Source organism: Phascolarctos cinereus, unplaced genomic scaffold (genome assembly GCF_003287225.1).
Source record: "Phascolarctos cinereus isolate Bilbo 61053 unplaced genomic scaffold, phaCin_HiC Scaffold_1;HRSCAF=81, whole genome shotgun sequence".
NCBI classification, from domain to species: domain Eukaryota; kingdom Metazoa; phylum Chordata; class Mammalia; order Diprotodontia; family Phascolarctidae; genus Phascolarctos; species Phascolarctos cinereus.
This window is the reverse complement of record NW_027555514.1, coordinates 208,723,621-208,738,172: the sequence shown is the minus strand read 5'-3', so window position 1 is coordinate 208,738,172 and position 14,552 is coordinate 208,723,621. Positions and strand designations below refer to the sequence as shown.

Here is a 14,552-nt window from a genome sequence, read left to right as displayed (position 1 = left end):
AATTTTATCTTTTCCCAGTGTTTTAATTTTAGCCTTAAATAAAAAATTTCCAAAGAATCAGAGTCAACATCCTAAGAAAGAATATTACTATTATAACAGCAGTAAAGACTGAAGACAAAAAAATTTCATAATATGTAATAAGTTAGTATTTTAACATAACACTTAGGGATCAGCAGCATTTCCCAAACAGCTGTGTGTTGCATCCTTACTAATTCAGTTACATTCCCTTTTTGTTTCAGTGTTAACAAACATTGACATGTTGTAGACTGACAATACTACCAAAGTTAATTTACAGAGATTTAATGCTATATCAATCCAATTACCAAAGGAATCTTTTACAGATCTATATAAAATAATAACAAAATTCATTTAGAGGAACAAAAGATCTAGACTGTCAAAGGAAATAATGGGGGGGAAAAAGGTAGAAATGATGGAGGAATAGGACTTCCAGTCTTCAAACTTATTTTGAAGCCACAATCATCTGATCCATTTGGTGATGATTAAGAAATAGAAAAATAGGTAATTGGAACAGACTGACAAGGAAGAATAAGAAAAAATAGAAATCAGTAACCCATAAACTGGAAAATACAGATTACCAAGGAAAGAACCTTCTGCTTGATAAGACTTGCTAGAAAGATAAGAAGTAGTCTGGTAGGAAGAGGTCCTAGATCAACATTTTAAACCACATTCCACAATAAATTCAAAATGGATACATGCCCTGAATCATAGCTTAAAGCTAAGATCACAACATAAAAAAATTAGAAAAGAAGTCATAATATGCCTTTTGCAGCTATGGGAAGAGGATGAATTCTTAATCAAATAATAGACGGACAATTCTGAAAGATAAAATAGATTTTGATTACATGTAATTGAAAGACTTTTACATAAACAAAATTAATGTATCTGGGGTAATGAGGGAAGCAATTGATTGAGAAAAATCTTTCAGAAATCTGTGATAAGGGTTTGGTTTCAAACATATAAACAACTAAAGAAATGTGAGACTAAAAGCCATTTTAGTCTCATTTAGTCATTCATTTAGTCATTTTCTCCAATACGGAAGTAGCCATGGATGTGAACAAAAATTTTTCAAAAGGAGAATTGTAAACTATTAGCAGCCATGTAAAAGAATGCTCCATGTCACTAATATGAAATGCAAATCAAAATTACATTTTTTTCCATGAAGTTTCCTCCCATGCCCAACAAAATGCCAAAAATGACAAAAGATAGGAATATCGCAGTTGTAGGAAGATAAGCACATCGATATATTATTGGTGGAGGTGCTATTTGACTGGTACAATCATTCTGAAAAGCACTTTATAATTATGTAAATAAAGTGACTAAAATGTCCATACCTTTTGACCCAGAGATCCCACTACTAGGTATATACCACAAGGATTGATTTAAAAAAAAAATAAAAGCTTTATATGAACTGAAATATTTGTAGCAGTGTTTTTGGTAGCAAAGAAATGGAAATATAGCAGAGGTCTATTGATAGGGAAATGGCTAATCAAATTATAGTACATAAATCTAATGGGATATTAATATGCTGTAATATACAACAGATATGATGAGTCCAGAGAAGTATAGAGAGACTTATGTGAGCTGATGTAAAGTGTAGTTAGCAGAGCCAACGAAACAACATAGTTGGTGACTGCAGTATTATGGAATGAACAGAAACCTCGAATCAATTGAAAGTAAATATTGCAGAATTATAAAGAACAAGCATGGCCACAAAAAGGAGATATGAGAAATCATCTTCCTGCTCCTTTGCAGAGGTCAAGGTTCAAAGTGGAATATTTCAAGTAGCATCAGATTTTTTTTTATGTGTTGGTCTATTTTGCCTGAGTTTTTCTCTTCCTTTATTAAAAAATAGTTTATTTGTTATAAGAGAAGGCTCTCTAGGAGGTGAGAAGAGGAAGAATACAAGGGGAAATCTAGATGACATAAAAATAAAAGATATCTATAAAAATCTATCTGAAAAAATGTTGGAGATTAAGAAGAGAGGATTTTCTAAAAAAAAATGATTTATACTTCAACTTTTATCAGCTGAAATGCCTTAGAAACTCAAAGATGTGTAAGACATCACAATGATCTTTTTGTTGAAATTAGGACATGACTTCAGAAAATAAGGATAAGTTTTGTGTTCTAGTTGTGGCCAGGTGCAGCACTTAGTTTCCATTATGCGTGAGAAACACTATACCTGTATGAGGTGCTTGTTGTCTATGTCTTGATTAAGAAAAAAAATTCATTTGCCTGGACAGCAAAAAAGCTGTATGAGATTGTTGGCAGTATCTTAACAATTTTTAAGAACTAAAGTTTGGCAGGGAAAACTATCCCTAATTTGCAATTTGTGTATTGCATTTCAGTATGATAGGAAGATAATTTAAAAAAAGAAGTCAACTTCTTAGAAGTGTTACCTCAAAACAAAAATGAATAAAGATCTCATGCCAAGTCCCAAACACATTGTCAAGGTCCCAAGTTTCTCATTCACATATGCCTTGGTTATCTGATATCACGTGAATACTCACCCAGAACATCTTTTTTTTTTCTTTTTAAAATTTATTTATTGATTTTTATTTTGCAGCATTCATTTCCATGAGATATTGAGTTCCACATTTTCTCCCCATCTCTCCCCTTCCCCTAACCTGAAGATGGCATGCAATCTGATATAGGCTCTACATATACATTCATATTGAACCTATTTTCACATTAGGCATGTTGTAAAGAAGAACCAGAACCAGTGGGAGAAACCATGAGAAAGAAGAAACAAAAAAAAAATAGAGATCAAATAATATGCTTTGATCTACATTCAGACTCCATAGTTCTTTTTCTGGATGTGGACAGCATTTTCCATAATGAGTCCTTGGATCTTTGCATTGCTGAAAGGAGATGAGTCTGTCAAAGTTAGTCACTGAATATTGTGGCTGTTACTGTGTACAATGTTCTCCTGGTTCTGCTCACTTCACTCAGCATCAGTTCATTTTAAAACTTTCCAGGTTTTTCTGAAGTCTGCCTGCTCAACATTTATTATGGAACAATAGTATTTCATTACATTCATATACCACAACTTGTTCAGCTATTTCCCTACTGATGGGCATCCTCTCAATTTCCAATTCTTTGCCACCACAGAAAGAGCTGCTATAAATATTTTTGCACATATGATTCCTTTTCCCATTTGTATGATCTCTTTGGGACACAGACCTAGAAGTAGTATTGCTGGGTCAAAGGATATGCACGTTTTTGCAGCCCTTTGGACGTAGTTCCAAATTGCTCTCCAGAATGGTTGGATCAGTCAAAGTCATTCTTTTTTTTTTTTAATTTTATTAATTTATTTTGATTTATCAACAATCACTTCCATATGCTTTTGAGTTGAAAATTTTTCTCCGCCTTCCTCCCCTCTGTCCTTCCCAAGACGGCGCACAATCTGATATAGGGTTTACATTTACATACCCATTAAACATATTTTCACATTAGTGAAGTTGTAAGTAAAAACACCCAGAACATTCTTAACATTACCAATGCCTCCTTTTCCATGTTGTCATCCTTATAGCGCTGAGGCTGGATGACATACAGTCTTGAGGCTGTTTCTTACTACTCCTAAATTCACCCAAAGAATTACAGACCCTTAAACTTTCCTTTGTAGCCACTCTTGCAATGGGGGTGGGAGACACTGGCAGGAAACTTCTATGAAAGGATATGCCTGTGACTTTATTTTCCCCTTGCAAGCCTAGGGCAGCCCCAAATTTCTGACCATGATAGCTAGTCGAGATATTATTACTGTCATTATCATTAACGTTACTACTATCATCCCCACTTTAAGGATGTGGCATGGGATTGAAGACTGTGCCAGTGATGTGCCCTTTCTTCTAGGTCCTAGGAAGCTTTCAGTTTAGTCCTTGGCAGTAGACTATAAACCCATGGTTTGAGCACCACGTTAGAAGCAGGACTTGCTGCAGGGTGACAAATTTTTGTAACCAACAGATCATTGGAAAGATAGAGTAAGTGTGGGTGTCAGTCATAGATTTTTGAAATATTGCAGAAATACAGAAGAGGATACTAAGGTTTAGAGAAAGGTTAGGTGGCTTGCCAATTTTCACACAATATTTAAATTTCACACAAAATTTAAATTTAAAAATTCAAGTTTTAAAAATCTCCTTTAAAGGATTTTGAATGTTTGTTCAAAACTGTTTTCTTCCAGAAAACCGAAGACTGGGAGAAAAAGAAGACTGAAGCAGACATGGAAGAATATGTATGGGAGAATAGCCGCTCAGAAAAAAACATCCTGAAGACTCTTCTCCAAATTAAAGCTTCAGAAGAAACTGCTGGAGTCACACAGGAGGAGATCCTTGGTTCTCAAGAAGTTGGGAATTACAAAAAATCTGTTGTTGCACTTAAAAATGAGGGTGATACTGAAAATAACCTTTCTCAGTATAAAGACGCAGTAAAGAAGCTATTGAATTTGACATGACTGCAATGTTGGAGGGGGGAACTGTTGCTTAGTCATAATTTGTTGTCAGGTGTTTGTATGGTCTGATCTCTGTGATGAGGTATACACAATTTTAAATAATATATTAAAAACCACTCTTTTGTTCTAGAGTTAGAATTACTTCACACTTTTAAAAATATAAACACTTAACTAATTTTTAATGTCCCATAATTAGTAATAATTAAAAGTGAAATTGTTATCCCTAATGTTAATTTTGATTTTTTTCATTCATTTCAAACTTTGCCGATTACATTTCCTCTCCCTTAATATGATATATGTTGCTTGCTTTTGATTTGTGAATTTTTTAGGCTTAAGCTGTTGTCTCTGCCAAATAGTAAGTGATGCTAAAAGGGAGAAATAGTAACTGCATCTAAAATTTGGAATACAGTCAGCCAACAAGCATTTATTAGGCACCTGCTGTGTGCCAGACACTGTGCTAGGAGTTGGAGATACAAATAAACTGTATGAAGAGACACAATTTAATTTAAAATCCCCCAACCACTGATAGGAAGAAAATAGTGTTGATTAGAGTCTGTATTTTTAAAATCTTTCGTTTCTTGCAAATGCAAAAAAAAAAAAGGTCAGTAAGAATCAGAATAAGGGACTTGTTGACCATAACCCAGATTTTAGGACTTAAGTATTTCTGACAGAGGAGTAGAAAAATGAGTAGAAATCAAAGGGCTTTCCAAAATAATTGACCATAAGATTCATATAAAATGAAGATTTATGTTGACAGGCTGCAATTTATATAATAATGACCCTGTAGTATGACACTGTGCCAAAAGGAGGAAAAAACTTCAGCACTACATTATATTCCTTTAACTTATGTAAGATAAGATAATTACTTGGCTTGGCTTATGTTTTTAAGCATAATTTAAGAAATATTACATTTCAGAATATAAAAGAAAAATTGTGAAGTGATAAAAAGAAGAAATCAGGTTTTAAAATAAGATAGAAAAGAAAGTATTGAAAATGGAAGAATTGATAGAAGAGCCCAGAGTTTGGTAGACTATTATATAATTAGTGCATATGGAAGCACACATAATAATGAATTGATTACTGAGGCAGTACTAATTGAGGCTTAATGGGAATTCTTTCAGGCTACAAAAATCATGCAAGATGTCTTAAAGAAGATGGCCAAAGTTGCTGGCTCTAGGTTGCATTTGCTGCTAATTAATAATTATATTTTCAGAAATAATTAGTTAATTCCGGTTTAAATGTGAAACTGTTATTTTAGAACTTTGACCCTTTAAATATTGTAACTTTGAAACTGAGATCAGGTTGGATTGAATCTGGAAAATTTGTGTCGTGCTTTCATTGATCCTAAATTGCTCGCTACTGCAAAGGTTAGTATTGTGACCAACAAAATTTTCCTGAAGTTCTACAGCTGTGAATTGTGGAACTCTGTGATGCTGGAAGTCAAAATTATAAGTAGTGTAAAGGACTACAAAAAAAACCCACTGTGGACTCAAGTAGGCGTGAGAAGTAGCACAAAAAGACATCACTGGAGATGTGTATGATTAAAAAGATTCATCATATCTTTGAAAGAGCAGAAATATAATATTAAGTCCAATATAGTGGGAAGAAAGTTGTTTCCTTTGTATTATACCTTTTATTGGGAAGAACTGATCTCTGTGTACTTTTTATCATTTAGGCTGGATAGTGAGTTTTTTGTTAGTGAAACGCAGTCGTTTCTCACATAAATCCTTAATAATTATTACCTGAACATTTACCATAGTTGCATGGCTATTGGATAATCAAAAGACATAAGAAATACAATCTTCTTAAGGGTCTTTGTCACTTTCGTCCTTGTGTTTGTGCTTAGCATATAGTAGGTGCTTAATACATGCTTACTGAATCTAATCCAAATAGAGGATATCAAGAGATTTAATTTTAATCTTCAGAAGACAAAGAAGTTCTTTATCTGATTTCCTTGCCAAAATTGATAAGCAGGTTTTTTCTTAATCAACAAGTATTTATTAAATGCCTGCTATGGTGTTGCATCAGGTGCTAAGGATACAAATATAAAAATGAAATAATTCCTGGCCTCAAGGAGCTTATATTCTAATAGGGAGATACAATTCATATAGGGAAGTGATGGCCAGGGAAGGGATTTTTAGTTAATGCCATCAGAGAGATTGTGAGTGGAACCATCAGGCAGTAGATGATCACAAAGTAAGGTAGTAGTAATTGTGATTTGAATATTGTTCCCCAGAGCAATAGGAAGAGGTGGGAGTATGTGGGTATGCCTACAGCTTGATGGCAGTGCAAGTCCTACTGTCCTGGTTGGATGACTAGATGGGATATGAAACATGGTATGGGCTTGGCTAGATAGATAGTGGGTGAGGTGAATTTTTACTTGCTCACTCGCCCATTAATCAGGAAAGTTCTGCATCACTAAAGTGTCCTGAAGTTAAGTGGACTAATTCAGGGGAGTAGTGAGGCCTAGTCTCTATAAAGGGTCATTTCCTGGTGGGAAGAAAAGTGACAAAAAAGCAGGTGGCAGAGTCAAAAATTAGAATTTTTTTGGTAAACTGTTTTTTTAAGTAAATAAATGCCAGGCTAAGGAAATTTAATTTCTCACCAATAGTCCAGATTGGAATAGTAGCCTAGTCACTTAATTTTAACAATAGTTAATAATAATAACTACCATTTACATAATTCTTTAAGGTTTGCAAAGCACTATACCTGTATTAACTCATTTGATCCTCACAACAACCTTGTGAAGTATGTATTATTATTCCTTTTTTATAGATGATCAAACTGAGCCTGAGAAAAGTTAAATACCTTGCCTATATCATAGAGTTAATAAGTTAAATCTAAGAGGGGGCAGCTAGGTGGCACAGTGAATAGAACGCTGGTCCTGGAGTCAAGAGGACCTGAGTTCAAATCCAGTCTCAGACCAGATACTTGACACTTACTAGCTGTGTGACCCTGGGCAAGTCACTTAACCCCATTGCCTAGCTAAAAAAAAAAATCTAAGAAAGGATTTCAATTTAGGTCTTTCTGTCTCTGAAACCAGCGTTCATTTAGAGGTGTCAGATATATGGAAACTTGCAGCTGTCAGCATTCCCCCCAGAGTAAAATGTAATTGGAAAATATTTAATAAAAAATACAGTAGAACATAGATAATGTTAGTTATCTGAAGGGAATGATATGAATGTATAGGAAACACCAGCCAACTTAAATTTTTTAAAAAGCATGTACAGAAGATGGAGGGAAGAAAAAGGAACAAGCATTTATTAAACACCTACTATGTGCCAGGCACTGTGCTAAGAGCTTTACAGATATCTCATTTGATCCTCACAACAATCGTAGGAGGTTCTATTATTAGCCCCATTTTACAGTTGAGGAACCTGAGGCAGACAGTAGTTAAGTGACGTCAGATTTGAACTTAGGTCTTCCTGATTATAGGTCCAGCACTCTTGTCTACTGTTGCCACCTAGCCTAGGCAGGTAAAAGAGGTTGAATCTAAGAGCAGAGTCCAGTAAAAATAGAATCAGGGTGTCAAAGCTCAGAATGAGCTGAGACTGGCAAGGGAATCTAAGGACAGCAAAAGAAATTGTTCTCTTTATGTATATTGGGGGGAAAAAAACCAAAGGATAGAATCATTGCTTGATGTAGATGGGATGATGAGAAGCAAGGCAGAGCCTTTCAAGTGTTTTGTTCCTGTTTGAACTGTTAAAGAGAATGATGTTTGTACTAGAATGACAGGACAAAAGTGATTCGACAAGGAAGTGATACCCAAGATAAGTAAGGACGTAAAAAAGCACCTACTTACTTGTTCTTCTTAAATTCATGTCACCTGGAACATATGAAAAGCAGCCATGAGTCCTGAAAGAACTGGAAGCAGTGACTGCTTAGCCACTTTCAGTGATATTTGGAAGACCATGGAAAATGGGAAAGGTACCGTGGACTGGAGGGGAAATGTCCTAATTCATACACACATGCCCCCTCCTCATTTCAAAAAAAATTAAATGAAAAGAGAACAGTCTGGGAACTATAGGCCAATGAGCCTAACTTTAACTCTTGGGAAAATTCTTGAATGGATCACAAAAGAAACAATTAATGAATATTCAGAAAGGTCAACTGTAATTACAAAGAATCCAGCTTGATAAAGAACAGATACTAGTTTATCTTTCTTTCTTTCTTTCTTTCTTTCTTTCTTTTTTCTTTCTTTCTTTCTTTCTTTCTTTCTTTCTTTCCTGCCTGCCTTCCTTCCTCCTTCCTCTTTCTTTCTTTCTTTCTTTCTTTCTTTCTTTCTTTCTTTCTTTCTTTCTTTCTTTCTTTCTTTCTTTCTTTCTTCCTTTCCTTCCTTTCCTTCCTTCCTTTCCTCCTTCCTTCCTTCCTCCTTCTTCCTTCCTTCTTTCTTTCTTTCTTTCTTTCTTTCTTTCTTTCTTCTTCTTTTTTCTTTCTTTCTTTCTTTCTTTTTTCTTTCTTTCTTTCTTTCTTTCTTTCTTTCTTTCTTTCTTTCTTTCTTTCTTTCTTTCTCGGTTACTGGTTGATCAGCAAAATGCCATAGAGGTAGTTAACTTTGATTTTAGCTAGGCATTTGACAAAGGCTATCATATTATTCTTGTGGAAAACATAGAGAGATATGGACTACATTATAGTACACTTAGGTGGGTTTGTAATAATGATTCAATGTCAACATGACAAAAGGGCTCCAGTGTAATGCCTATAGAGGGGGCAGGCATGGTAGAAGTCTCTAATAGAGTAACACTTGGTGTTATCCTTCTCTTGGTGTTAAATTTGTTCTAATTAATTACTTCCCTGAATACCTCCCTTTTCCTCTTATCTACATCTCACCACCTGTTGGTATCATCCCCCACTCTCTGTTTTACTGTAGTCTCTGATGAGGAGGTGGCCCTTCTCACTAAAAGTAAGACCCTGTTTATATGCCCTTGAATCTATCTCATTCCATTTCCCTTGGCAGATTGTTCATGTAACTGTGCTCCCTCTCTATTCTTCAGTCTCTTCCTATCTACCAGCTCCTTCCCTGCTGCCTACAGAGTTCCTCCATGCTTTAAAACAAAACAAAACAAAAAACTCCCTTTGACAATGTCCTTAAAGTGTTACCCCCAATCTCTCCCTTTCATAGTCAAACTCCAAGAAAAGATATCTCCATTCATTATCTCCATTTTCTCATCTGCTACTTTTTTCTCAACATCATTGTTGGTTTATGGAAACTGCTCTTTCCAATGTCACCAGTGATGTCTTTATTGCCAAGTTTTTTCACAGCCTTTTTCACCTTTTCACAGCCCTCATTCATCCAGACCTCTCTGCTGCATTTGGCACAGCCACCATCTTAGTTTGATCTCTTATCACTCCTCACCTAGACTATTGCAATTAGTCTAATTGGTCATGCTGCCTCAAGTCTTTTCCCCACACCAATTTTCCCACAATAATTTATCCTGCACACATGCTGCCTAAGTGATTTTACTAAAGCTCAGTTATGATCATGCTATTCCTGTGGTTGATAAACTCTAGTGAAAAGCATACAAATCATCAGCATTTCTTTATGTTTCTGACAAAACTCAGCAGGAAGAGATAAAAAGGAAAATTCCATTTAAAATAAATACAGCATAAAATACTTGGGAGTCTACCTGCCAACATACACACAGCAACTATATAAATACGATTACAAAACACTAAACAGAAATATAGAACTAAATACTTAGAGAAATAACAATTATTCATGGGTGGGTGAAGCCAATATAATAAAAATAATGCTACCTAAATTAATTTATTCAGTACCATACCAATCAAACTACTAAATAATTACTTTATAGATTCAGAAAAATAATAAAATTCATCTGGAGGAACAAAAGATGAAGAATATCAAAGGAATTAATGAAAAAAAAATGGAAAGGGACCAGATCTCAAACTATACAACAAAGCTGTAATTGCCAAAACAATTTGTTACTGGCTAAGAAATAGGTTGATCAGTGGAACAGATTGGGTACATAATATATAAAAGCAAATGAGCTCTATAACCTAGTGTTTGATTAATCTAAAGATTCTGGTTATTAGGTCAAGAATTCATATTTAACAAAACCTATTGGGAAAATTGGAAAGTAGTCTGGAAAAATCCAGACATAGACCAACATCCTATATCACATACCATGATAGACATAAAAGCTGATATAAGCAAATTAATGGAGCATGGAAGAAATTACCTGTCATTTATGGATGGGGGAAGATTTCATGGGCAAACAAGAGATGGGTTCACAGGAGGTTAAATAGGTAATTTTGATTGTGTAAATTAAAGTTTTTATACAAATAAAACCAGTGCTGCTAAAATCAGAAGAAAAGTAGGAAATTCAAGGAAAAAAATCTTTGTACCAAGTTTCTCTGATAAAGGTCTTATTTCTAAAATATATAGAGAACTGAGTCAAATTTGCAAGAGCAAATCCAGTTGATAAGTGACCAAAGGCTATGAAAAAGAAATTTTCAGAGGAAGAAATCTAAGTTATCAATAGTCACATAAAAATGCTCTAAATAATAGAGAAATGCAAATTAACACAACTCTGATGTACTACCACGTCACACCCATCAGATTGGCTAAGCTGACAAAAAAAGGAAAATGACATGTTGCAGCAGATATGAGAAAATAGGCATGCTAATGCACTGTTGGGGCTGTGAACAAGTATAGCCATTCTGAAAAACAATTAAGAAACCATGTCCCAAAAGCTATTGCAGTGTGCATTTCCTCTGATCTAGTGATACTGAGATTAAGCCTATACTACAAAGAGATCAAAGAAAGAGGAAAAGGACCTATATAGCAGCTGTTTTTGTGGTGGCAAGGAATTGGAAATTGAGAGGATGCCCATCAAGTGGGGAATAGCTGAACAAGTTGTGTTATATGAATGTAATGGAATACTATTGTGCTATAAGACAGATTTCAGAAAAACTTGGAAAGACTTACATGAACTGATGCTGAGTGAAGTGAGCAGAACCAGGAGAACAGTAACAGTAACATAATATTGTATGATGATTATATGATGAATAACTTAGCTATTCTCAGCAATACAATGATCCAAGATAATTCCAAAGGACTCATGATGAAAAATGCTGTCCACGCCTGGAGAAAGAATTGATTGAGTCTGAATGCATATCAAATCATACAATTTTACTTTATTTTTTGTGCTTTTTTTCTTTTGGTTTGTTTCTTCCTTCACAATATGACTAATATAGAAATGTGTTTTACATGATTGCACATTTTTAACCTGTATCAATTTCCTTATCATCTTAGGGAGAGGGGAGGAAAGAGAGGGAGGGAGAAACTTTGGAACTCAAAATTTTTTTTAAATTAATGTTAAAATTTGTCTTTACATGTAATTGGAAAAATAAAATACTATCAAAAAAACAACAACAAAGATTTGGAAACTTAGAGGAAGCCCATTGATTGAGGAACGGCTGTGAACAAGTTATGGTATGTGACTGTGATAGAACACTATTGTGCTGTAGGAAGTGATGAAGGGAATGAGTTCAGAAAAACCTGAGGAGACTAGAATGAACTGATGCAAAGTAAAGTAAGCAGAATCAGGAAAACAATTTATACAGTTACAATATTGTAAAGACAATCAACTGTGAAAGATTCTAATCAACACAATGAGCAACCATAATTTCCAAAAGACTCATGATGAAACAGGCTATCTGGCTCCAGATAGAGAACCTATTGACTCAGAATACAGATTGAAGCATATTTTCTTCTCTTTTTTTTAAAAAAATTTTTAAGTGAAAAAAATAAAAATAAAAAAATTTTGAAAATGGCTAATTTGGAGATTTGGTTTTTTTAACTACACATATTTGTAATGGGTTTTGTTTTTCTTGCCTTCTTAATAAGTGAGGGAATAGAAAGAAGGGAGAGATTTTGTAACTGAAAATAAAATAAAATTAAATTAAAAGAAAACAAAATAGCAATAAACTCCGTGGATTTCCTGTTGCCTCTAAAACTAAATAGAAACTTCTGTTTGGCATTTAAAGGTCTTCACAATGTGACCTTTTCCTACCTTTCCAGTATTCTTACGTCTTCACCAATGTCCTTGCTTTACTGTTCTACACAGTATGCCCTTTCTGTCCTGTTTCTGTGCCTTTGAACTGGCTGTTCCCCACATCTGGGGTGTTTTCCTTCTTCACTTCTGCTTCTTAGAATGCTTGGTTTTCTCCAAGAATCAGTTTAAATGCCACCAACAGCTAGTGCCTTCTCATCCAGAGTTACTTTATTTCTGTTTTTTATACACCTTTTATCTTTACAATCTGTCTCCCCAGTTATAATTTAAGGATTGATCAATCAATCAGTTAGTAAACATTATTAAGCCCAGCACTATTCGTTGGCACAGTAAAAAATAAAAATAAAGGCAGAGACTTTCCTTTTTTCCTCTGTATCTCCAGTGCTTTGCACACTGCTTGGCCCATAGAAGATGCTTAATAAGTGTTTGTTAATTGAATGATGGTGATCTCTTTTGACTACTGAGAAATCTGGTATCAAAATATATGTTGATTTTAGTTTGGAGGACTTGGTCAAGTTCTTTCTAAAATTCCTCTTTTTCATCTATCTGTAACAGATGCTGAAGACAAAAAATGTAGACATGTTTGTGGTGGCCTCTTTGTTTATTCCTGATATTAGTACTGAAAACTGCAGTGTAAAAAAAGCCAAGCATCTTCATGAAATGACTATTATGTTTCCTTTTGAGTGCATAACTAACAAACTCCTCCAACTCTTATTTACAGCTTTGAGAAAAAATAGCAAACTATCCTTCCATTTTGTTGCAACTATAGTATGTCTTCTGTTCTCATTTACTGAAACAAAAACATCAATATGGACATGATTTAATTCTTTATGTCAACTCATTGGGAACAACCTTCTAGTGACCATTCTCTCCATATATAGTTAGATTGGTCCTTGGGCAGCAGATCCGTACTTGAAGATTTCCCAGCATGGTCCTATCTGCCTGTCATTTGAAAGCACAGTGTCACCTTCATGTCATGATGAGGCATCAGACTATGTCTAAAACTCTATTTTTAGCCCTTTGCTAGTTACAGATTTTTATTTTCCATGGGATCATAATCCTCGAAGCTCCCTTTATGCTTTGGTGGAGGTACAAGGGGTCACATTCTATAGGCTTCTTCTTGGCTCAAATGCCTCCATGGTAGCTCATCTGTCCCTTAAATTTATTCATATCTAACTGGTAGTGTTGTTTATATACAGCCCGAGCTAGAGGCAAAAGAAACTGTTGTTTTTCTTTTGTAATTCCTCCTCTGAGGCTACCGCCTCAACTCATGTTGAGTCACTGGGGGAGAAACTGCTCTCAGTTTCAAAAGTACTTTGTGTCTGTACAACTAAAACTATAACTGATGGGTTTATTTACCTTTAATAGTCAACCAGTACCCACTGGTCGTTCAAAGCAGGATGGTAGGACTAATACTGGCTACAACTTCTCTAGCTTAAAAGATCAAGAAGAAGGGGACTTCTAAGGACTTGGTCATTGGGTACAGTGTGATGGTGATTCACAGGAAGCTCCAGTTAAACAAATGTTGCCAACGCTGTGGGAGCCTCATGAGGTAATTACCCCAGCTCAGTATCACAGCCACCATAGGAGTTAGTACTGAACCAGTGCTCTGGGCAGAGCTGAAAATAGGAGTATCATTTTGAGGTGAAGCAGGGTCATGAAGCGAGGGAAACAGAAACTGAGGGACAGTACCTCACCTGCTTTTTTTAGCTCACAGGACCCTGGATTTTGTACTATGTCTGGTAACTTCAGAAGTCACTCCTTTTTCCAGAAGAATGAACCTAGTTCCTGCTGCTGCCATATTGGGGGGGGGGGGAGGAAGAGCCTCAACATACACACATATGAATTTTACACGCACACACACACACACACACAAACACACACACATACATATATATTTCTTGAATAATGAATGAACAAATAGAAATCTTAGGAGCTCTACTGCTAAATTCTAAAGCTAAGAAGCACTGTTGTTTGATTACTTCTTATTGGTTAAGACAAATCAGTTGAGAATGGAAAAGAAATCTGAAGACCAGGAAACATGTGAAACC

The 14,552-nt window shown here is 35.1% G+C and overlaps 1 protein-coding gene across 1 annotated transcript in view; it reads left to right on the top strand.

Moving 5' to 3' along the window:
• MRPS35 (mitochondrial ribosomal protein S35) overlaps window positions 1-4,698 on the top strand; it is a 38,479-nt gene extending 33,781 nt beyond the window's left edge. The window contains exon 8 of the mRNA XM_020977217.2: window positions 4,199-4,698. Coding sequence (XP_020832876.2) covers window positions 4,199-4,468 — 270 coding nt within the window. The 3' untranslated portion in view covers window positions 4,469-4,698. The remainder of the gene's footprint in view (window positions 1-4,198) is intronic.
• Window positions 4,699-14,552: the final 9,854 nt, after the last annotated feature.